This window comes from Heliangelus exortis, chromosome 1 (genome assembly GCF_036169615.1).
Source record: "Heliangelus exortis chromosome 1, bHelExo1.hap1, whole genome shotgun sequence".
NCBI classification, from domain to species: Eukaryota; Metazoa; Chordata; class Aves; order Apodiformes; family Trochilidae; genus Heliangelus; species Heliangelus exortis.
The window spans coordinates 161991540-162017273 of record NC_092422.1 but is presented as its reverse complement, the minus strand read 5'-3'; the positions used below and the strand labels follow the sequence as shown (position 1 = coordinate 162017273).

The following is a 25734-nucleotide window of genomic DNA, read 5'->3' as shown; positions in this document are numbered from 1 at the left end:
AGTCAGCTGGTCAAAATGTCCAGAGCTTGAAGTAACTGAATACTGTCAGCTCGTTAGAGAGGAATTACGAGGAGGGGTGAAGAGGGGAATGTTTTCTTCTAGGTCTGTGCTGCTAAGAGAGAGTGTAGCTAAGCATATGGCTCACAGTCAGCAAAAGCATCAGATACTACGATGATAAATCCTAGTTAGTAATATTTATCCCTGACAAGGGGCTTTCTAGGGAAAAACAGGCTTTCATCCTGTGAAGGGTGGAAGCAGCCTCACCTGATATTCCCATTTTTGGAGGAAGAAATTACACTGTCAAGAGTTTCTCAGTGCTTTCAGATGCCAAGGGTGACATGGATGGAGCAAGCCACAGGTTTCTAATGGCAAAAGAACTGGAAGTCTGATTGCCTGTGAAATGTGGTGCTGGATTCCAGGGAGACCAAGGGTTGACTGTGCGGTGGTAAACAAAAAACTGAGCAAGCTCACCTGTTTGGTACCTGGGATAACGGGCAAACTCCATCCAAACGGGAGGAGAGAAACGGTATTTACCTGTGTCTTCCTCCAGTTGCACTGTTCACCGTGTGACAGGTTGTCTCCATCTCAGGATGGTCCGATGCCACTGTCGTGCTTGCATCACGGCAATGACATTTATAAATGGAGGTCCGCGAACCACAGGACGGACTGACTGGCTCAAGGTCAAACTACAGCCTGCGGCAGGGACAGGAAAAACACCGAGGTCTCCTGGGTCCCAGAGCTGAGCTCTACGCGCTGCCCGGTTCTGGGCAGTCCTCGACAGGTTTTTTTTGACTGTCGGTGCAGGGGGAGATTTTCACGGTGCAGGGGTAGGGGGAGAAGCCGGGCAGGGGCGGTGCCACCCTTGGGGGGGCCGTTGCGAAGCTCCTGGCCAGCGGGGTCCTCCCGAGGGTACCTCCCTACGCCCCCTGAAACCGGGCGCTCCTGAGCTGGGGCTGCTGCATCGGGGGGCGAGCACCAGCCTCCGCGCAGGGGTGCGGGTGTGTCTCGCTGTGTGGGTGCCTGCATCTGTCTGTATCTGTGCGTGTCCGTGCTGGCGTTGCCTGTCTCTACGTCTGTTTCTGTCTGTCCGTCTTTTTCTACCCGTCCGTGCCTTCTGCTCACGGGTGCGTGTTTTCTGAGCTCCTCTGTGTGTGTCTGCCTGTACCTCCCTCCCTCCGTGTAACCGCGTGTGTGTGTGTGTCTGCCTGCTCCTACACCTCCCTCTCCTCCTCTCCTTCTTCCCCCCTCCCGTGTGTGTGTGCGCGGCGGGGAGGGCAGAGCCGGGCGCGTCGCGCAGCAGCGCACTGCCCCAGCGCGGGGCAGAGCGGGTCGGAGCCGGGACCGGAGCCGGGAGCGGGGCCGGAGGAGGAGCTGCGCCACGCCGGGAGCCCCGCGGAGAACCCTCCGGGCGAGCGCGGCCGCGCCGAGGCGCAACAGGCGGGGCGGGCGGATGGCGGGCGGCGGCGGTGCCGGCCGCTGAGGGCGAGGGGCGAAGGGGCGGCGGGGCAGAGCGGAGCCGGGAGCGGGAGGGATGCGGGCGGAGGAGCCGCTGGCGCTGGCGGCCCCGCGGGCGGGCGGCGGCGAGGCGGAGGCGGAGGCGGCGGGCGAAGAGCGGAGCGGCGGCAGCTGCTGCAGCAGCGAGCGGCTGGTGATCAACATCTCGGGGCTGAGGTTCGAGACGCAGCTGCGGACCCTCTCCATCTTCCCCGACACGCTGCTGGGGGACCCCAGCCGCCGGGTGCGGTACTTCGACCCGCTCCGCAACGAGTACTTCTTCGACCGCAACCGGCCCAGCTTCGACGCCATCCTCTACTATTACCAGTCCGGGGGGCGTCTCCGCCGGCCGGTCCATGTGCCCCTCGACATCTTCCTGGAGGAGATCCGCTTCTACCAGCTGGGCCAGGAGGCCATCGAGACCTTCCGGGAGGACGAGGGCTTCATTCAAGAGGAGGAGAAGCCCCTGCCCGAGCACCACTTCCAGCGCCAGGTCTGGCTGCTCTTTGAGTACCCCGAGAGCTCCGGGCCGGCCCGGGCCATCGCCATCGTCTCTGTGTTGGTTATCCTCATCTCCATTGTCATCTTCTGCTTGGAGACCCTGCCCGAGTTTCGCCAGGAGCCCAAGGGCCCCCAGCCCGGCTTCGGGGAGGCGGTATCGCACAGCGACGAGGCACTGCTGCTGCCACCGCCACCACCGAGCGGGACTCCGCCGCCCCTGCACCCCGCCTATGGTGCTGGCCCTTTCTTCACTGACCCTTTCTTCCTTATCGAGACCCTGTGCATCATCTGGTTCTCCTTTGAGCTCCTCGTCCGCTTCTTTGCCTGCCCCAGCAAGCCCGAGTTCTCCCGCAACATCATGAACATCATTGACATCGTGGCCATCATCCCCTACTTCATCACCCTGGGCACCGAGCTGGCACAGCAACAGCAGCAGAAGCAGCAGCCGGGAAGCAGTGGCAACAATGGAGGCCAGCAGCAAGCCATGTCCCTCGCCATCCTCAGAGTCATCCGTCTGGTCAGGGTCTTCAGGATCTTCAAGCTCTCCAGGCACTCCAAGGGGCTGCAGATCTTGGGGAAAACTCTCCAGGCCAGCATGAGGGAGCTGGGCCTCCTCATCTTCTTTCTCTTCATTGGGGTGATCTTGTTCTCCAGTGCTGTCTACTTTGCCGAGACAGATGACCCCGACTCCTTGTTCACCAGCATTCCTGATGCTTTTTGGTGGGCAGTGGTGTCCATGACCACTGTGGGCTATGGGGACATGTATCCTATGACAATTGGTGGCAAGATTGTGGGCTCCTTGTGTGCCATCGCGGGTGTACTCACCATTGCCCTCCCTGTCCCTGTCATTGTGTCCAACTTCAACTACTTCTACCACCGAGAGACTGATCATGAAGAGCAGTGCCAGTACACCCACGTCACCTGTGGCCAGCAGCAGTCACCCTTCTCTGAGCCCAAGAAGGGGGACAGTAATCAGTCTCTCAGCAAATCTGAATTCCTGGAAGCAGAAGACCTGGAGTCCATGAAATACTCCAACTTCATTCCTCCCAACAACCAGGGTTATAAAGAGAAGAAAATGCTGACAGAGGTGTGATGAGTTTGGTTATCCTGGGTCCAAACACAGAGCTGCAAGCTGCTGCACAGCCGTCTTCCTACTAGCAGCTGGATGTATTCAGCATTTATGTGTCAGACTGTGAATTGTGATACTGTAAACAGAATGATTGTGATAATGGGCTCTTCTGTCCTGATTTGCTGTTTCTCATTACCATGTGCAGCCAGAAATGTTCTTGCTTTATTCTGTGGAGTGCTAGCTGTCATCCCCCACTCCCCCGTGAATTTCTTTCTCTGTTTCTGAAGACTGCTTTAATCCAATATTTGCTCTGAAACCTAGCCTTTCTACTCCACTAGCAGAGAAGCCCTTGCCACTGCTTTAGCTGAAGGATTCGGCAGGGAGTAAAGAGTTAAAGGGGCTGCAAACATCTGGCTCAAGCTGTGCCCTCAGTTCCTGTGCCAGCCCAGCTCCCTTGGCTGTGGGATCAGTCACGCCTGCCGTGCCATTGCCTTTGAATAATGGGAACGCTGTGGCCAGCATCACAGTGAGTTCTGCAGCTGTAGGGGAAAGTCAGCAAGCAGATGCCTGCCTTCTTTGCAACCCTTGGCATGCTAAAGTTCCACTTTGTGTTTCAGAAAAGGTGCATTGATTGAAAAGTTCTTTGCTACTTGTGACCGTACACCCTTTATCGAAAACAGGCTTATAGAAATCAACAGGCTTGGTGAAAATTCTCTGTGTTGTGAGCTTTTTTCAGCCTCATTTATGTCAGTGTCCTGATGTTAATTGGCTTTTATAATACCAACTTAATCTTCATAGTGGTAAGTGCCTTCTCATGCAAGGCACATTTGAGCAAATTCATTTGTTATCTCTGCAGTTTATCTCCACACAATAGCATTTAATGAGATGTACTTTATGCTTCAGATATCCAGTTCTGTATTCAGGCATGTGAGAGCAACTGACTCCACTGTGTTTTTATTGAAATGTTTGTATGGCTGAGGGAAGTCTGCATGTTGGTATTTCGTTGACATTGCTGAAAAGTCCTGACCACAGATAGCTGCACTGGCACTATCTGAAGATAGCACTGATTTAGTGGGTCACAAGCATAAATTGCCCCAGGGTATGTGTATCAGCATTTGAGACTTAGACTGGCATGGTTACAAACTTCCCTAAGCCATCTGCACAAACCCAACAGCATACCCCAGACCTTTCAAATGAGGCCAGAAACAGCTAGCCTTGAAGAAATGCTTTTGCTATGTTACTGATCTAGCCAGTTTTTGGTATTTCATGGATAGAAGGCACAGCAATGTCTTTTTGCATGCAGTAGGCTTTATGAGAGCAACTTACGCAGCAGTACAGAATGCATAGTTTGGCCCTCAGTGCTGGGTTTGCCAAAGGACTGGAGATTTGCACCTTAAGATGCACATTTTGCTTCCCAGATAATTTTGGTTTTTTTTAATCAGCTCTGCCTTACATCTAACCTTAAATTTTTTCAGAGGCTGCCAGTGTGTGTGAAGGGGAAACGGATGCTTTGAGATTCCATTTGCAAATTTTCCTGCACGGGAAAGTCTTTCCCCTTTGAAATCTGAGTGTATATTCTGCAATCACATGTGTGCATGTGTATGAAAGCCAGGGCAGCCATTATTGCCTTGCATCATACTGAATGATACGCATATTAGAATGTACTGCATATTGCATGTGACGTGTAATACGTAAGCCAGACATAATATCAAGATGCAAAATATATAGAATACATTTAATGTACGTGTATATATTACACTTTCCAACCGTAAGGCTAAGGATGCTAAGGGCATATGCTTTAATGTAGTCAGAACTGGCTGTAGAACTGGTTGTGAGGTCTTTTTGCATCTTCGTTATCCTGCTTGCTGTTTCATTGTCTTGAGATCTGGCTCCATGCCTAGAGTGCTTTTATTGTGGCCTCTCTTCAGCTGGGCCCTGATCATAGGGTAGAAGTTGTTTGTATAAATCCTAACTGCTGCGTTTTCCAGAGTCCCGTTGTCTTCTCTAAGGTTTTTAATGTGCAGGGATCTCCCTTGTGGTCAGCACAGAAGCATTATATTAAAACCTCTGTTCTCTCCCGCTCTGAAATCAGTAGTAAAATGCTTCTTGTCTCGGTTACTGCAGGTCAGTCAGGGAGACACAAGGGTGTTGTGGTGAGGGCTCTGTATCTGAGAGGAGTTTGCCTGAATATATATAGGTGCCTAATTCCTCTTTGGTTCATTGGGACTGATGCAAATGACTGTGAAGGTCTGGGCCTTGGGAGCCATTCTGCATGCCTTGAAGCATGTAGGTAGGCAGTGGGTAAGTAATCCTGGTGAACATGTAGAACTGAGGGAGGATCAGCATGGTGGCATCTCTGTTGATTTGGTGTAAAAAGTTGTCCTGGTCATTGAGCTCATTTAGTAAAAAACTGTTGTTGTTCTTGGTTGTGTTCCAGGGTCCCTATAGTGAAATCTTTTCTGTGAGTGCAGGAGAGTGACTCTTCTTTTTTTGTTGCTTTAGCAGAGTCACTAGAAAGTAGCAAAAGAACCTGCTATTCTAGAAGGATGTTTCGAGGCTGCTGCTGTCTGTTAGCAGAATGCCCATGTGTGGGGTTATTTTATGCCTAACTGTATCAGCTGATAAAAGTTTTTCCAAAGTAAGATATAAAAAACTCAGGTTAAGCACAAGTTCAGGAGGAGGCATGAGACACACTCAGCCTACGTCAGAAAATTCCCATGCTTGTTTCTTCCCTTGGGCCTGACCCCGTTGCCCCTGCCAGGCAGGAGCCCTCCCTGCTCAGAACAGGTTGTTCTCCCGACCAGTGTGACAGCTGGGCATGGAGAAAAAAAGATGTGAGACAAATTACTGGCAACATAATCCCAGTGTGTCTTGTAAAGATGCTCATCTAAAGAGTTTTCTTGCTCTCAAGTGAAATTCAGCAGTGAGTTTCTAGCTAGAGTGTTGTTTGCACACAGACATGTGCATGCACTGACTTATACACAAAAAACAGGTATGAAGGATCATTGCTGTAAACAGACAGCTTTGTGCAGTTTTTGCAACCTACATTTTTTGTTTCCAAAAAGAATGTGCAAATGCAAATGTGTAAAGCAGGAGTCGTGTGCTCTCCCCTGGTTTGCTGTGTTAGAGCTAAGAGAAATACAAAAAGCCAAATGAAGCTTGGAAAATGTAACCTAGGGAATTTTATTTGGGCATATAACTCCTCTAAGCATCTCCTGAAAAGCAAGATGGTTGAGTCCCAGAATTATCAATAATACTATATATTGTAGAACCTCTGGAATTTGACATTTTTATTAAGGAGCATTTTTTGCAAGTGACTGAGTTGGCATAGTGGCACCCATGCCACTGATTTTACAGAGGACTCGTGTCACCAGGTCACAGAGATGCTTTCAAGAATCTTAACTCAGGTCCTCAGCTCATATCACTCACTCATGGATGATTTAAATACAAATCTGTCTTGTCTGTCTAGCTGTTTCCTTTTGAAGGCAGAGCACATCCTTGTGAAGCCAAGTAGGCACCTCCAGGGACTTGTTTCCATAACAACCTCCCAGACTGTTTCTCTCTACCCTGTGACTTTGACTACAAGCAAAAGCACTCGTTGAATATTTTCAGTTCTTAGATGTTAGCACCTTATCTTTTCAGCTGTTTGCTTATTGAAGATGATCCTGTCACCTTATACCATGTCCAACTGTCCCGTCCAATTCCAGACAGGCAGTTACCATCATCTGAAAGCGGAGAGTGCAAACCAGAGATGGGAAGGAATTTTGTCTGTTCTTGCACAAAGAGATGTAGGGGGTGTGTGAAGGACAATCTGAGCACTCACAGTCAAGGAGCTGAGGGGCAACTGGCTTGTGAATGTAAAGTCATCTGGTGCCCAGTGACTAGGAACACAAGTTCACATTAAAAAAAAAAAAACACACCAGAAACTCATCTTTCAGCAGTCTCACTAGGAGATGGTTTTGCTGTGGAAGAGACTGCTGTTCCTGCCTGAACCCTTGGCTGTTCTGTGACAACCCGTTCTGCAGATAATTTTCCCACAGGATGTTTTGCACCCAAATAGGAGAGAGCAGAAGTCATCTTGTTTGGAGGTGAGGAAGGAACAAAAGGAAGAATTTTACTGAGAACACCTTTTTTGTCTGCAACCTGTCAACCATGTAAGAGACTGTAAGCTTGAAAGGCTTGAAGATCTGTTTTATGATGTTTCAAAAGTCCACATTACCGATGGATTCCTGCCCTTACCTACAAGATGAAATTCCTGCTTTGCTTGTTTTGAAAATACTGCAATTTGGGATTCCTGAGCAATTTTCTGTTTTGGCCCTGTTCTTTTGAATCCAGCTTTTGTGGATGAAAATTCACTGCTAGGGCAGTCGTGAGGGTGAAGGTGACTGGACCTGGTGTTCTCTCCTAGCCCCTCACGTTCAAAGTACAGAAATCCCTATGGGGTTAAAGAAGAATAAGTGTAAAGGAAATTCAGGGCAGCAAGAGACAGGGTGAGGACTGAAGTGTCTTCCATACTGTGATGGGAAGAAGAGCATCAACCCTAAAAGCAAAGGAACAAATGGCTCCAGTGTCTGCTGCTATTGCAGAAGCAGGTAAGGTTTCTTTTTCTTCTGTAAAATAAACAACAAAAAATTCTTGTAATTAATGAAGAAGGGTTTCTTTAGTAAGATTTGTAGCCTAAAGAGAGAATCTGATTCTAGGTGAAGAAGGAGAGAATTATAAACTACAGAAATACAGCATGAGCCAGATCCTCCCCATCTGCTCATTCAAGTTGGCAAAACTCCATTGAGTACAACTCACTTGGTTTATATTGGGCTCCAACTTCCATCTTCTGCATCAAGTCAAAACATGAAATGCTTATTTTTGTTTGCTCTTCTCTTGAGGTCCTGTTGACATCAGGGAAAGATCTGCAGACTACAGCAGGACATGACCACAGCTTTCCCAAAAGCTCTCATCTACTTTGAGTCCAAGTAAGTCTACCAGTCTCAGCAAAATTAAGCCTCTTTTTAAGTTTACATTGACAAAAATCAGAGCAGTGGCATTTAATTTTATTTTTTCCTCCTCAATGGTAAGAAATGTGCAAGACAAATTCATAGAGAAGTTTAAGACTGAAAGAGATTGTTCTCAGCTGCACAAGATATTTCTGTTTACATTGCTGTAAGAGCAAGCACAGTCTGAGCTCTTCATCTTTGCTCTTAGGAGCTCACAGTAGACAAATCCTATTCTGAAGATATTTGTAGCCATATTATCAGCAGGCTCACAGTCGAATCCCCGACTTGCAGTCATCTGCTGTACACATGAAGTTAAGGAGAGGAGCAGGTGCTTGCAAAATGAGAAGACTTAATTCTCTGATAACATGAACAATTGCCAGTGAATGCTGAGTGTCCTTAGCTGCCACCAAAGACAGTTGGTGATGAAATCACCCGTTAATTACAAAAAGGAGCTCTTCTTGTGCAGGGTCAGGTCCTAAATAAGGCAAGACTCTAGACAGGGAGATAAATCCAAAATAATGATTTTGGGGGAAAGGAGGCAAGGGCTGCAGAAACATTGATTTCCAGTGTAGCTGATGTTGTTAGTGCATGTCACTTCTATATGCTTTTCCTAATAGTCTGGGTTTTCACTTGCTGTGCATGACTTTTTTAGTGAAAGAAAGGATTTACAGGAGGTAAAACTATCATCATCATCCATCAACTTCTATCATCACCTTAAAATACTGGAACTGTGGTGCCTATTCATTAGGGACAAAACTCATTAGGGAAGCCTCTGTCTTCATACAAAATATCACTGAATGTTCAGTAAGTCCTTTTTTGGCTTCACTTTCACTGAATAGGTACAGAATCAGGAAATAATTTAGGCTGGGAAAGACCTTTAAGATCATTGAGTCCAATTCTAAAGTTCACTGCCAGGTCCACCACTAAAACACGTCCTTAGATGCCACTAAGTGTGACGTCTATGTATAATATATAAAGATGTTTACTTGGTGTAAAGTTTTGGAAGACCTTTAGTCAAAGAGTGCTATAAATCACAAATTTATCCATTTAATTACCAAATTTACTACAGCTGTTGTTTATTTAAGGAAAATCAGGGTCTCAACTCCAGCTTCTACCTGAGGTTAGAGAAATGTATCCTTAAGGATATAAATGGCATGACTCCTGATTTAAGTAACTGAAGGAATAATCAGGCACAAAAAGAGGGCTGTAAAGACAGATGTCTGGGATAGATGTCTTTAGATGTTGTAAATACACAGTGGTCCATTCACCTAAATGGTTGTATACTAGCAAAGGTTTCACTTTTAGAGTACTTATTAGTTTATTCTAGTAGATTCTCTGGAGAGAAACTAAATGGTATTTTATAGAAAAATGGGAACATTGCTGTCTCTTCTTGCTCCTTGTTGATGCATCTGTTGTTTTCAATTAGTTTGATGGCATCCATTTTCAGGAAGCAGATGCTGCCCTCTTTTACACTGGTGCAATTCTGGAATAACTCCACTGACGTCAGTGAAGTGACTCCAAATTTATCCCTGGTGAAAGCAGAATTGGACCACAGTCTTCTTGTTTGCTTTTCTGCTATGGTGCTCTCAAGAAGGTGCACCATTATCATACCATAAGGGGAAGGCAAGTGCCTGTCTGCTCTGTTATGCCCAACCCTTTTGTGTCCTTAGCATCACACCCACGTTCCTGGCTGTAGCAAAAGTTAGGCTGGTGTGGGGTGTACATGGTCACCAAATTTCCCTGTGTTGAAGGGAGCAGATGCTGGTCCTGGATTCTTGACTGTTTTCCCATTCCAGTTTTCATCAGCTTCATCTTGCTTGGCTTTAGTTTCTGAGCACATGAGGTTTTTAAGCTAAAGAAACACAAGTCTTAAGTAATACAGTAACAGAAGGACAGTAGAGATAGACATAGAGACAAACTCTACCTCCCTACATTTTTTTTTCTGTTATGGCTACATGAAAATTGGTGCAGTTGTATCAGGTTGGCTATAGATCTACTTTCTCCAGTCTCCCATTTTCAGGGAAAACAGAGTTTAAAAAATTGGGCAACTTCTTTCTTGCTCTATCTTTGTTGATCTCAGTGATGCTGTCCCTGAAACCAGACAGAAAACTTCATGTTGAAGCCATTAGGATGCTGTATGAAAAAATGACACTTGGTATGGGACAGATGGGGGTGAATGGAAGAAATAGAGCCAGTCTAGAAGAGAGTAAATAAGGAATGTGAGGCAGAGGGAGGTGCTTAAAGGAATTCCTTGAGCATTAGTCCTGGGATTTTTTTTCAGATATTAGCAGCAGAGCTGAGACTATGAAATTTAGCTATGAAACAACCTAGATGTCATCATTGAGACTATGGGATTAGGAAACAGAACTATATGACTGAATTTAAAGAAGTGGAAAGATACTAAATAGCACAGAAATCAAAGTTGTGATTGGGATTTTGATGGCAAACTTATCGGTTGGGAAAGACAGAAAAAATGAGAAATTGGGGGTTACTAAGATCAACCAGAGAACCAGGGTCACTTACTGAACCACCAGGGTAATACAGCCTTAAAAATTGCAGGTACAAATCTTTGAAACTCTCAGAAGGAATCCATGTTCCACCTGGGAAAGGTTAATTCTGTAAGGCCTCATCTGGAATGCTGTATGCATTTTTTGTGACCTAAATTTGGTACAGAAGGATGTATGGAAGAACAGGTAGAGTGATCAGGTGAGTTCCTTTGCAAGAGGAAGCTGGAAGAGCCTGTCTTTTTTAGGCCAGCAAAAGACTGACAGGATCTATAGTTACAAAACTGCTAGGGGCAGAGTAGCCAAAAGAAGTAAGAGCTATTTAAGCTAAAAGGCAATGTTGGTGGTTGAACAATAGAGCATAAACTGGCTATGAATAAATCTACCCTGTAAAGAAATTGAGTTATAATATGACATACAAAGAAGGGTAAATGAAAGCTCATTGCAGGTTGAATAGGAGAAATGATGGCAAAAAGCCCTTTTTTTAGATAGACTTTGTTAAATTTATGAAAGGGATAATATGGAAGTAATTACATGCAATGGAAATGGCCCGAGTTCAGTGACTTTTTCTACTAGAATCCTCTCCTAAGTGTGGGATGTATTAGAGATACTGAATACATAAGAAATTATTAATCTTCCCCCATTTCTTGTGTTCTCCACCTCTTTTGCCATACTGCACCTATTTATCTACAAAATGCCAAATCCTGATGATTTTATTATTTGATACTTGGAGTGTGTGGGTAGGAGGGAGAACTAGGGGAGGAGCTGTGAGTCCTAGAAGATGTTTTTTCTCTATGGTACTGGGGGTAGAGAAAGAAGTCCTAGGAGTGGGGTAGGATGGGAAAGATCACTCCAGGAGCTAGTCTGGAGACAGAGGGGAAGTTCATGCCCTTTAAAAAATCCGCTGTTTCTATTCAGTACTCTTCCTCTCAACTTGGAACCTCTGCTGACCTTGTCTTGTCCTTTATCCCTCTGCAGAGCTCTCCATCTCTGCACTGGTTCTCCTTTGTCCTGGGGTCTGTGGTAATTCCTCACTACCATGAGCTCTCTGGAATCACTGGACCAGCACATTGCATCTGGGAAGAATTGAGACAGCTCTGATGCAGTTTATGCAGGGTATCTAATTGGGATACAGAAATCAACAGCAATCCTTGATCTTCAACAGCTTTCATTGAATGGAAGGTCAGAGCAGTTCATAACAATGGCCACTGCAACCTGAAGAAGTTAGCACAGTTATTTTCTGTTTCTTCTGACAGAGACAGAATAAAGCTTCACATTTCCTCTCTTACATCTTCCAGTTCATTTCATCCTGTGGAAAAGTTATAAATTATCCCTTAAGCTTGGCACATAGAATGGACACTGACCAACATGTGTCAGGCATCCATCCAGCTCTGTGTCACAAAAGCACCAAGACAAATGTAGTCCCAGTGCTTTGTCCTTAAGCCTTCTAGCTTGTTGCTGCTCTGTGAGGAAACCATAATCTGTTTATCTATATTTTGGCTAGCTAGTTCTGCTCTTTAACTTTGAGATAGCTCTTCTTTTTCTCTTTTAAGTAGAAAAAAAAAGAAAAAGCAAAGCAAAGGAAATTTTATCAACGATGATGCACATTCTGAAAGCATATGAACACCACTTGAGCTTTATCAGTGCCATTAGCAGGATGGTGCACACAAATACAGTTGTCCATAAATTGTCTCAAGGGTTTGGCCTCATTTCTTGGGTTATGGCAGTAAGTAACCTTAGAAGAGAATTACAAAAAATGCATAGTGAGTCAAGGAGTTTCATTTGAACCATGAGCACAGTGTCACATCTGTTTCTGAGCTCAGTTCACATTGAAACTCATGGGAGAAACCAATCACCACATATTTATAAGCTTCTTAAATCAGGGTTCCTATATCGTGGAATCATAGAATGCCAGGCTGGAAGGGACAGCAAGGATAATCTGGTCCAACCTTTCCTGGTAAAAGCATGGTCCAGCAAGGTGGCCCAGCACTGTCATTGTGTACAGAGCATTGATCTTGAGCTGTATAATATTTTTTTGGCTTTGCATTACAAAAGAAACAGCTCAAGAATACTCTAGTGTATGAAACACTAATGTGCTCTTAACTTGCAACCAACTTTTGACCCTATTTGCTCTTTCCATGCATCAGTTTTAAACTTTCTTTCTCAGACAAAACCTGCATTCTCATCAGGGGTTTTAAGGGTAGTGCTGTCATCAAGCAGTAAAGAGCTCTATGCAGAGGTTTCCTTGTCAGTGATGGAGAAGCAGACCTATTTGTGTGTTTGAATCTCACTCCAGCATCAAGACATAAAATAGAAAGGTACAGAGTAGACCTGTTCATGTCAGATGGCCAAACTTGGGCCAAACTGAATGTCTGCTTTATCACTGTAATATGTCTTTAGAAAAGTACCACAAATATATCATGTCTCTATCAAGCTCTGAATTATATTGCCATCTTAACGTGTAAGAAATAGTATTGCTAGGTATATTCCTTGTAGAACTGTATACTATGGACTTTCATGCTTATGAACTAACACCTGCAAAGCAGTTGATCTTTGTAATCTGTCCTTGGAGGTGGTGCAGTGACTTCCAGAAACATTTTTTTTGAGGGGGGGGGAGGTATTCACTATTGCTTGTCTATTAGGTGCTATCTAATCATAGAATCATAGAATGGTTTAGATTGGAAGGGACATGACAGTTCCTCTACTTACAGCCTCCCTGCATGGGCAGGGACACCTCCCACCAGACCAGGTTGCTCAAAGCCCCATCCAGCCTGGCCTTCAACACTTCGAGGGAGGAGGCATCCACAACATCTCTGGGCAACTTGTTGCAGTGTTTCACCACTCTCATAGTAAAAAAATTCTCCCATATATCTGTTCTAAATCTATCCTCTTTCATTATGAAACTGTCACCCTCATCCTATCACTGCTCACCCAAAGAGCATGTGAAAAGATCTGATTAGCTGGTAGAGTTTTCTACAGTGGATTGCAAATATTTCTGTAGCACGTATGAAATGCAGAGTTATCCATGAGAATTATGAAGATCAGTTTCAAAAGTTTCTGTGGTAGTCAGCAAACTAGAAGGACAATTCCAAAAGTAACTTTACAGCAGCAAAGCACCATCAGCACTTAGGCAGTTGCTTTGAGTATGTTGTGAAACAATTTCAGATTTCCTTAGAAGGTGTCTGAATACATACTGATCAAGCCAGCTGCAGCTGTGGTATAGCTGTAATGGGTTTTGGAGGCTGATGCAGCTTTCGTCTCCATCTTCCATCCCCAGTGATGTAACCTACATAGCAGAAAAAACCAACTCTGGTACATCTGGCCCTGGCATTTTTGCTTATTTGTAAATGGCATCTAGAGTTGCATATGGGTTTTCATTAGTTAAGAGTCCGCTTATAAAGGAAGGGCTTGTACTTAAAATATTGGACTTGGAGTCAAAGGGACAGTCCTCTGCTTTGTCACTTGACCTTTGGGTGTCTCATGTATCTCAGTGCCTCAGCAACAAAATGGAACTGTACTACAACCTTCAGTTGCTCCTTTTTTCTAAACCATTTAGAAAGGTAGATCTTTTGGGGGGTGCCCCATCTCTTTCCTCATACCTGTACAATGTCAGGCACAGCTGGAGATGCCTGCTCCCTAAGGACACCCTCTTGTATCACTGTCACAACAGTAGTAACTGTTGTTACTACTTGTTGGACAGTGAGCATCAAACACACACAGGAATACATTTGGTCCTGTGCATGAGATTCCTGGACTATCCAGATTCTAGCAAGTCCTGCTGCTACCAAGCTCTTCATTGGCTCTGAGCCCATGCTTTGGCAATGCTGATCTGTTTTCAGTTTTTCAGGCTCAGACAGAAAATATTCAGTGCAACCCCCTTATTCGTGACTCTGTCTTCCCTTTCAGGCTGCCTTATAACTAATGACAAGCAAAGCCCAGAGCTGACTTACTGCAAATGTAAATTGAAAGCCCACTGAATGTGCCGTGGAGATCAGTGGCTGACATCAACTTTTCACAACTAGTCCAAAAGAAGTAAATTTATGCAGGTTTTGCTTTTTTCACCCCTTGAACTGCTACCAGAGGCCAAGGTATTAAAGCAGAAGAAAATATGCTGGAGATGGGAGGAGTTCACCATCTCTCTCACAGATTTGTGTTAACTGTCCAAGCATGAAGGTGTTTTGGATGCTAGCACCTCACTGGTGCTGAGCAGTTGAGTCTGGGAAGATAATTTCTTTACAGATTTTCACTGGCACTGTTAAGAGCTAATCTTCCTAAAGGCTTCACTAGTTTTTTTCCTTTATGGTCTTTCAGAGGAACATTAGGATACATAGAATAGCCATTATGGCTTCTCGTGGTTTATATTTAGTTATATATTGGTAATTCAGGAGCAAGCATAGGCAAAGAGGTCCAGATGAATCCTCTTGCAACTTCCTTCCTGTTCTATGGTGTATTTAGGTTCCTGAGTCAATTGCACCTTTGGGGAAGGCCAGTTGTCATTTGTGCCCACCACGATGCAGTAAGAGTTTTCATGATGGCTGAAATATTTTAACACCCCTACTGATGCAGACAATGGATTTCAGGCAAGTGGAGTGAAATTCTCTGCTGATATTTATAGATCAATAAATTTTTCTTCTGATGCCAACTATGCAGGTTGCAACAGGGTGTTTTAGAATTCTGTAGCTTCTCATCTGGTCAATTTTCCATATAGATAGGAAATAAGACCTGTTAGCTTGAAAATTCAATGTCTTAAAGTGTAACTAAAATTCCATTTTTGGGTTCTGACTGTTCTGTCTGCCAAAGTACCTTACCAGTCTGTTTACAGACTGACGCTCACAGGCACGTTCTGTGTCTGGCTTTGGTATGTATCTGACATATCATTTTTCCTATGCCTTGATTTCCTGACCTGTAGAAGGAAAATAATCTTTCTGTCCTCAGGAAACAGTTGGGTGCTTATCAGTGATAAGGATCTACGCGAGCAATCAGTATATTCATTCATTAACCCATTTTTCTTCTGATAATACAAATGACCCTTTTTCCTACAGGGAATCACAAAGCATATGTGAGTGTTTATTGGGAAGTTGGACTTAGGTTTGCAGCTGAGGCATCTGGTTGCTCTGGGACCTTCAGTCAGCTTCTCTGTAAGCCTGTTTCTGACTTCACATGGTTGTAACTTCCATAAAGGGCATAATTATTTTCACAGGTGGAAACAGGATAAATGGGATACTGACCTTCTTTACTTGCTTCAGTGATGCTGCCTCTGTTAGTATTTCCCTGGGCCCCACACATCTTTCCATGCTTTTCATCAATAATAGTAAATCTGACTACTGGGTCTTCAGGCAACTGGAAGATAAATGCTTAACTAGTATAATTATACTTAAAAATAAATAATACAATAACTGCATGTATTATATAACTAATAACCAATATAATAGCTATATATATTAGATATTGAATAAAATAATATTTAACTAATAATACTGGAATATAAATACTTAACCAGTCAGCTAGACACACAGAAGGTGGTATAAATGTCACTCGTTGGAGTTTGTTAGAAATCAGTATTTTAAAACATAACTATTAAAAGTCTAACTACACCGTGGCTATTGGGAATTTTTTCTAGTGATGTTACTAAAATATTTGAACCAGTAGCAAGCACGTTTGAAAATCCTGCCTCTTGCTCTAAGCTGGATTAGTACTTGATGGTGAAAGAGCAGCAGGAGCAAAGGATCCCTTGAACCCAAATCAGCCACTTCTTAGGGACCGGTGAGCTTAAAATTAACTTGCAGCTTGCATTTATGTTGCTGTTTTTGAGCTCACTCCTGGTCTCCAGGTGACTGTTGCTCTGGTAATCCCTTGGGTGCATGCCCTGCAGCCTGGTACCTCCATTCACACCTCCACCTCTGGAGTCCACCTCAGCAATGCCTGCTTTCACAGTGCTTTCTTGTAATTCCAGGATTTTATCTAAGTGTGGCACCTTTCCTAGAAATTAGTGTGGTTGCTTTCTGTTTATTAACGTTTCACCTTGCCAACCTGACACGTCTCCACTGTAAGGGCAAAATTAAATATTGCTGCATCTGTGGGGACAGAGTTAAGCCTTGGGGAGGAAAGAGAGAGGAGTGCTGAACCAGAGTGGTCCTGGAAACCCTTGGGAGGAGAGGAGAGGTAAGGACTGGAGATGACTTAAGTGCTGCCAGAACCATGGTAGCGGTTTCCTCATCCCCAAATCCTTTTCCAAGCCTCTCATCCACAGCCACAAGCCTGGCTTCCCAGGGCTTGGGTGTAAGCAGAGCAGCCAGTAGGAGGATGGCTGTTGTCCTTAGCAACTGCTGTCTTTGCCTCTGCTGTAGACCCAGCTCTAATATTTTGTTGTGATTTTGTGTGCTGATTCCCTGGGTCTGTACATACTAGAAAAAAAAATTTAAAACAACCATGAAGATAAAACAGGTAAGGATTTACCAAAGGCCAGCAACTGAAGTCAGAGCTGATAAGGAAAGTTTCAAGTTGAGTAAAACTCAAGTTGCTTTATATTCACAGCTACATTAAGCTGAAATAATTCACCTTGGTGATCCTTTTCAAAAATGTTAATAAGGACAAGCGTATCTTTTGAATTTTAATTTAATGTCATTAACTCTGCAGTTCTCCCAGAATATTTTTGTTGAAGGCAGGTTTTGTGAGTCTAGGGAGAAATCTAAATACTCTGTCTTATGACCCTCAAGCACTGCTGAGAAGGCTTTGAAACCTGAGGCAGAGTCCAAATTTTAATGTCTGTGGTTTGGCTCCATCTTTGACCCAGCAATGGGAGGGAGGTCTGTGGATGCTGTATCAGTTGAGCTGGGGCATAGTTGTGAGGTTTGTCCATGGGGATGTGAAGGCTTGAATCCCTTTCAGTCCACGTTTGGAGTAGGTTACTAAGCTTTTGCAGTTAAACTAAGTAAAATGCAAACGATGGGGCAATTAGCAAGACTATTAAATCAGTTTGATTTTGTACAATACTTTGAATATATAAAGCATGTTGTAAGCAATATCTGCTATTGATTAAATCCAGGTTTAGCAAATGCTATTTCTCAGAAAAGAAGCAGTTGTTCTGGAGGCTGCTACCAGGCTAAAACCCTTTTCAGGGTTAAGCTCACGGGTTTACTGTTGTTTGTTCAAGCAAAATGCCCACAAAAAACACACCCCAGATGGTGATCTTTCTGAGCAAAGAAAAAAAGGATCAGCTGGTGTGCCAGCACGGAAAAATCCTTAAGAGTGATGCTGAGTTCTGGAAAGCCTAAAAATGCAAGGAAAAACCCGTGATGTGAAATAATCTGCCTTATACTGCCTTGCTGTTGGGAAACGCTGGCAGAAGCCAGTGAGGAGTTTGTGGGGTGGCACAGTGCCATCCTGTGGGCTCTGGGGGTATGGGACAAGGCAGCGCTGGGATGCGGGACCTGCGCGGCCATACGCTGCTGGGAGCTTGTGGCAGAGGTGGGTTTGGCCTTGAAGGCTTCATTTGCCTGAGGATATTGCCCTGGCTTGGCATTCAGGGCACTTAAAGATTTCCTTTGCTACTGGGGAGCTACCTAAATAGCCAGTCCTGGGGTGAGCCCTCCACAGAGTGGAAGATGCTCTACACCCTGGCAGTGCAGGAGGACTCACAGGGTAGAAACCTGATGATGGTTACAGACTTCTTTTTAAGATGAGATTGCCTCTACCAAGATGTGTGAGAGAAGGCAGGTTCTTTTTATGCAGTGACCAGGACCCACACTGCTAGGATAAGGGGTCTATCTGAAGGGCTCCCCCATTTTTTTTCTTTCTCCTCTGGTCTTTGGCAATGTTGCAACCAACCCTCTGGCTCAGAACTTTCTTACTGGTACACTGTTTATGGACTGGTACTGCTCTTCTTTTTCTGGCTACTTGGGTCCTTGGCAAGCTGTAGTAGGAGCTGCCGGACCATGAGGGCTGGAACGTGTATGGTCTTCATGGTGGAGTGGGCTGCTTTCATAGTTCTGTACTGAGTGGGAAATGGAATTTTCTCAGCGAAAAAGACTCTAGAAATATAAATTATGTGAGGTTTGAACCTCTTGTAGCATCTAGGTAGGCGGCTGCTTAATTTTTTAAGCTCGTGACTAGCACTGTAAACTACTCACACAAATAAATTAAGTTTGGACCTTAGAGTTCTGTTTAGGACTCAGGAGTCCTAAAATTATTAATTTAAGAACATGCCAGTCATCCTGTGTAAAGAAAAAAAACAATAGGTAACTGTAACAGGCACATTTAACTAGCAGAACAGAGGTTTTGCAGTATTGTGGTGCAGAGAGAAAAGAAGTGTAAGTATTGCTTGAATTATGAGAAACTGTTAGGTGACTTTTCAGACTGTAATAGGCTTTGATGAATTTTGGAGGGCCCAAGTGCCACATTAATTCCAGTCACTTCTCTCTGCCCTTTTCTTCCTCTTTTGCTGTGGAGGACTGCAGGTATTTTTAATAACTCATTAATAGCCCCCTAGGTTTTCTGTGTTCCCAGAAACCTCTGGTAACAGAGACCTCTGGAGCTAGAATGGCCCACATCAAAGTGTGACCAGCAAAAAGTTGTCTAAGAGAAGTCCTTGCAGCCCAACACATTTTCCATTCATTGCCTCAATACATTGCTTTGGATCTGTTCTAAAAAAACCATATAAAAATACCCTCTTGCTCTATTAGGCTTTCCTAACCCTGGCATGGAGGAAGAGGCTTATACTTCAAATTGTTAATATAGATCTGTCTAAAAAGGACTTAAAATTAGACATGCAGAAAATGTCTATGGGAATGTAACAGAGGCCCCAGTTACAGTAAAGGTCAGACCTTGGGTCTCTGACCTTGGAGCAGCACAGCACTGCAAGGCATCTGACCAAACTTAGCAACATTCTAGTATGCACACTTCATTTCATACAAGAAGAGATGTGTACAATTCCCAGCAGCTCTAAGGAGAAATCCTCCATAAATCAAATCCCACTAGATGTCAAGGTAAGCAGAAGAAACACTTCCCATTGTAGTCAGATGTTATTATATTGAGAGTATATATCTCAAATTCTGTCCCTTCAAACATTGTCATGAAGAAAAGACACCTTAGTTTCACGTCTTAACTGTGATCCATCCAAAATAACATACTTGGGCAGTTTTTTCACATGTAACACTTTTTTTTTTTTTTTTTGTCCTTGCTAGGTTGGATTCTGGATGCTGCGAGGCTGTCGTCTCAGGATGCTGCAAGAGAGGTTGTTGCATCTTCTTACCTTAGAGTTGGTGAAGTTTCCCTTTGTGCAGGAAATACAACATTTATGGTCAGGAAACTGGTTTCTGTGCTTTGTGATTTTCTGGTTGCTGTTGCTTTTAACAAAATTAACATCCATAGTTCTGGGAAACTGAAAGTAGATGTGAACAGGGGGTTGAGGGAGGAGGCAGGAAGAATCCCATACCAGATCTAAACGTGTCTTCTTAATAAAGCAGGATTCAGCTTCCAGGGGCTAAATTTTTGTACTGTTCATGAAAAGCCCCAGACAAGCACTGAATCCTCTGGGAATCTGGCAGTGGACACAGGTCACCTTCAAAAGACTCTCTTATTGGCACTTGTTTTAAACTTTCTTTCAAGTGGAGGATCCAGTCCTGGCAACCAGGTAACAGCAGCCCTTAGAAGAGCAGATAGCTTTTTCTTGAGAACTGAACAAGTGGCCAAAGTCTGTTCTGTTGCCTGTCTGTCTTCTGGCCCTGGATTACTGTGCTTTTTAAAACTGTGCTGTCATAACTCAGATAAATGGTTGATGTTTCACGTATCTCTACAAGTAATAATGATCATGCATAATATCTGATATCTAAGGGATGAGCCCAAACCAGAGGTATTTCTCATTTACCTATGAAGTGTCTTGCTTTAGTGTGTGTACAGTCAATTCTTGTTGTGAACATGTGAGTCCATTGCCTGCTGTAAAGGAGGTGGTGACTTAGTTTCAGTGCCTGTAGAGAGTTTCACTGAAATAGCACTGTTTGTAGTCTTTCATGTGATTTATAAGTCACAATAGCCAGCTAGTTCTGAAAATGTAATGTAGAGTTGTATGCAGCATTCCCAGAAAATGATCTGAAGTCTTCTTCCATCGCACCATTGTGATAAAAACCTCTGTTGCTTTTCAAGCTCCACAAGTCCTTATTGTGCTGTAGGGAAACTGATGGAAAACCCAATTAGCACTGAAAAGTGAAGGGCCTGGAATCTCCTACCTTTAGCAGCAGTGAAGGTGAGCTATGCAGCCAAAACTCCACAACCAAAGGTGGATCTACCCTGTCTGTGACTGCATAGGAAAGTGGGAGGGTGGGGAGAGGGAACTGATTTGTGGAGGGGAGAGATGGAGAGGAAGAGGGGAGTAAAGGTTACTCTGAGGATGCTGACTGGGATTTTCAGGGGGTACTCTGATGGATGCTGAACATCCAGATTCCCTAGGACCCCTCGTTGATAGCACCTTGTACATCTTTATGAGCTGTCTGGAAGTCATCCCAGTTGATGTGTGAGAGAAAGGAGGTGGAAGGCACCTCAATCTAGTTTTGCAGCTCTCAGCACCTGTAAGAGGCAAGGACTGTATTGTGCCCTTGTGGCTGGTGTCTGAGGGTCTGATCTGGTGTGCTGTGACTTCATGACTACCTTGTGACTCCAAGAGTTTTATAGGACTGGGCTTAAAGAAACCATGAGGTGCTAGATCCAAAAATACTTTTGGTGCAGATCTGCTCAATAGTCCTGAGCGTGGATGTGAGCCCAGTCAGTGGAAGGCAACAGTGACTCCCTGTTCCTATTGTTTGGGCAGAAACAATCCCTACTACATGTGAGACACTGCCTGTCCTGATCTATGTGGCCATGGTTAACCAGAGGTGTCGTGGACCCTTCTTTCAAGGGCATTTGTCTTCAGATGCAACCTAAGTGCAGGCTGCCTCTAGGAAGGTGTGAGTATGCTGCAGAAGTCTGTCTGTATCCTTCTGATCCATGGCACACAGGTCAGAGACTTTAAACCATCCTAGGTGCCAGCACAAGCAGCAGGGGTGTTAGTTACAGGGTTGCTTTTCTTTTGCTTTGAAACCTTGCTCCAAGGTGTTGTTTCCAGGAAGACAGTTGGGATTTCCAGGCCAGGTCATGTGGTGAGATAAATAATTTCACCTCCCTTAATGGAGTTAGGCTGATTTGCACAAGTCTGGTCCAACATTTCTGAGAAATTGTGGATGGTAGGGTGTGTGCTTGTTGAACTGAAAACTTTGTGTGCTTTGTGTGTTTGTTGAACTGAAATCTGAAGCCTTTCAAGTGAAGTATATGAGGTAAACAGAATTTGCAGTACTCCTGGCTGTTTTCTAGATTTAAGCTTCAAGGGTACAATTCTTTGTAGAGAATCCCTCACCGAGTAGAAGAGGGTTTGAAAGTTGACCGAGGAGGTGGGACTCATGGAGCTTTAAACAGCAATCATTGTCCTTACTGGTGATGCCATAATATGTGCTTGACTCAAGCCCAACCTTGCCCAGGCCCAGAACCTGCTGAAACCATGTAACTAGATATTTGTGATTGTTCCTTTCATTGTGATCCACTGTTAAATAGGCTAGATGTATGAATAAAATAGTATTTTTTAAAGTGTGGTGTGATTTTTATGTCAAAAAGCCTGATTGTACTCTTGGATTTTGTTATGTTAGTATGAAGTATTTATGTGGAGTCCCTAGGGAACAGTTCACAGCCACTTGCAGAAGTGCATCTTCTCCACCTCAGGTGATTGCTGCAATCCTGCACTGAACACCTGCAGCAAGGAAGGATGTGAAGGTAGCTTGGCATGTCCTCCTAGGCCTGCTGGGGTTGTCCCTCTGTTGTGTGACAGAGGGATGACCCCCAGGGCTGCTCAACCATCTTTCAAATTAAATACCATGGCTGGAGATAGTGCCAGTGAGGGATGTGTGTCTCTTATCACACCTGTTGCTGCCTCTGTCCCTCTCACCTCCTGGCCCTACAGATACCAAAGGATGGAAGCATTTTTCAAGGACTTTCTCTTTTTCTGTAGGATGTCTGGATCTATTCCAACCCTCGCCTGAGAAAAGATGTTTCTGAGGGTACCTCTGAGGTGCCTTTGCATCTCCCAGATTCTGGATCTTGTTGGAAACCTGGGAAAATTGAGCTGACTCAGGCACTTTCTGTATTGCCACCTCCCTGGAGAGCCAGCATGCTCTGCCAGGCTCACTGCATCTGGGAGTGCTCAATGGTAAGCTCCAAATTACTCCTCACATCTTTTGCTTGCTCCTTGACTTGACAGCCTCAAAATTTATCCACCAGGGAGGCATTCTGTCTGCTTTGGAGCCACACTGAAAGAAGGTGATGAGACAACAGCTGAGGAGAACACCAGATTCTCTTCCCCTCATGAGATGCAGTGGTCTGTGTCTTGATGGATTAAGCAAAGGCAATGATTCCCATACAGCATTTGTTTTCTTCTCAGTGACACTGTTGACAGCAAGGTGACCAGTGAGTTTGTGTGCTCATCTGCTCCCTATCACTCATCCAGAGACCTGAGTGTCTCTAATCACAGCCTCACACACACCATCATATAAGATCTCTGGCTTTCTTTCTAGTTCCTTGAGCCCTGGACTCTCTCGCTTTCAAATTTGATTGCACACCCATCTTTTTTTTTTTTTTTTTTTTTTTTTTTCTCTCTTTTTTTTCTTTTTTTTTCTCTTTTTTTTCTCTCTTTTTTTTCTTCTTTTTCTCTTTTTTTCTTTCTTTTTCTTTTTTTCTTTTTTTTTTCTCTTTTTTTTCTTTTTTTTTCTTCTTTTTTCTTTTTCTTTTTTCTTTCTTTTTTTTCTTTTTTTTTTTTTTTTCTTTTGTCTTACAAAACCTTTGCTCTCTGAGCCGCCTCATTTCAAACTACAGTTTCAGCCTGACCCTGCTTGCCTGCTTGTTTCATCTCTTTCCCTCCTTCTTTCAGTCCAGATGGTTCTTGACCTCTCTTTGGGAGGAATGAGGGAAGTTGCTGTCCCCAAAAAACTCTTCATTAAAGGGAATGGCACAAATAATTCTAAGGAACAAAAATGTCTCTTATTTCCCATTATTATGGACGCTGTGACTGCAAGCCCTGCATCAGCAGTGGTCAAAACTTGCAGCAACATGTAGAAATGAGATTCCTCACAACTGCCAGAGCATTTTCCAGGTGGATCCATTATGATCTGGAATACTGCCAAGGGAAGAGTGGTCATCTCTTCTGCCTCAGGCTGCGTGTAGAGATGGATGCTCATCTGAACTATAAATGGGTGGTGAAGATAAAATAACTTCTAGACAGATTGTAAGCTTAGCTGTGACCTCCACTCTTCCAAGTACTTGTAGCATAAAAATAATACCCTGTAGAAACACATAATTTTGCACAGGCCCATGCTGCCCTGATGTGTGGCAATGCTGTATCACCACTGACTGCAATTTGCTGCAATTTGCTGCATGCTTCACGTTCATGCCTACAAGACCTTTGGCCATACTGACCCTGCATGGTAGCACCATCCCTAATTCTACATCCTTATCTGTTTGGGCAAGCTGTCCTTTAAGAGAATAGTGAGACAAGCAGCCTGCCTCATGGACACAATCTGATCTTTGCTACTCTGATGAAGGAAGTGGCCGAAATAGACACTAATGGGCTTGCTGCTCAAAAAGAATGGAAGGCAAGAACACATTTTCATTTCTACTGATGCTGAGGTGGGAAGAAGTTATTACACGACTTCCCTCTAAAATAAGGGATTGGGAGGCTCCTGGCAAAAGATACATCTACTCTAGAACAGGGTCTCTTCTGTCTTCCTACATTTCCTCAGTCACACCTTCTTATTCTGACTTAATGCAGTGTGACTGCTGTATGATGGATGAACCAAAGAACTTTTTGATTCAATCAGATTTAGGGTAAGTTTGGGAGTTTGTTTTTGGAGGAAGGATTGAAGAAGTTGTAAGTTGTGCCAGGCTAACCCAGGAACTGATCAATCAAACATCACGGGCCATGAAGTCCCATAGAGCCTGTGGAGTATAAGATCATAACTGCATTTGTGAGTAAAATAGGTATAGAAGAAACAGTGGGAAGAAGGACCAGCATCAGGGAATGCATATTAATTAATTTTGAATACATTTGTATTTGCTATTGTAATTGGCCTGTTCTAATGATATTTCTAGAAATGAATTAACAGTCCCAGTAGAGAATACAATTTGAAGAATCATTGAATTAGAAGAAATTAAATCAAAGACAGACTAGCATGTGTCCTATTAAATAAACTCTAGCAGAGATTGTGCTGCAGGCAATACAGAATGAGTTCTGAAAAATCACCAGAACTGAGTGGTATTCACTCCTGACTTCCAAGAGAAATAGTGGAATTACTTATGGAACTGTATAATTCACTTGGACTTCCGTTGGTGCCTGAAGTCTGGCTGGCAAGCATGGTGCCATTCTTTAAAACAATTTCCACAAAGGTGTCTCAGGGACTGTGGTCTCTTAAATTTGACACTTTGCACTAGGCAAATTAATAGATTAAATAACAAAGAACTGAATCAATGAATGCCTGATAAATAAATAAAAAAAAAATCCTAGGGAACAGTCATCACAGTTTCTGCTAAGAAAGATTTTGTCTTAGAAAACTAATTTATTTGAAGGGGCAAACAAGAACAATGGAGAGTCTATTTGGTTTTGTTAGATTTCCGGAAAGTAATAGAGAGAATGCTGTCGGGTAAAAGGGAAAATCCTGGCATAGTTAAAAATGGGAAATAGTGGGCAGAGTCTCTGGCCAACTGATAGAATGGAAAGAAGTCACTGCTGGGTCTGATATGTCCTATGACTTGTGCTGTTCCCCACTTTTATAAATAATCTGACAGAGGGGGTGATGATACAAAGCTCTTCAGTAAGGAAAAGATCTGTAAAGAGTTGTGAAAGGACCTTACAAGCCTGAGTGAGAGAGGCAAATAAAATTCTGTGTAGGTAAATGTGAAATGATGGCTATGGGTAAAACCAGTCCTAGGTTCACAGTGATAAATACTGTGTGGTTCCTTGCTGGTCAGGAATGAGATTACATGGTCATGATAGATATCTGCATCAACAATAATCTCAAGTGTTCAGCAGCAGTCTAACTATCGTATCAAATAAAAGGCTCTGGTAGGATCTGGAGTGCCATCTGCAGCCCTGGTGCCTTCAGATTAT

The 25734-nt window shown here is 43.9% G+C and overlaps 1 protein-coding gene across 1 annotated transcript; it reads left to right on the top strand.

Annotated features, from left to right (window-relative positions):
* Nucleotides 1–415: 415 nt before the first annotated feature.
* Nucleotides 416–22169, top strand: LOC139791319 (potassium voltage-gated channel subfamily A member 6-like). The gene is made up of 3 exons (XM_071733410.1): nucleotides 416–7656; nucleotides 7948–8034; nucleotides 19742–22169. Exon 1 carries the CDS (start codon nucleotides 1532–1534, stop codon nucleotides 3086–3088), a length of 1557 nt encoding a protein of 518 aa, XP_071589511.1. The 5' UTR covers nucleotides 416–1531; the 3' UTR covers nucleotides 3089–7656; nucleotides 7948–8034; nucleotides 19742–22169.
* The last annotated feature ends 3565 nt before the right edge of the window (nucleotides 22170–25734 follow it).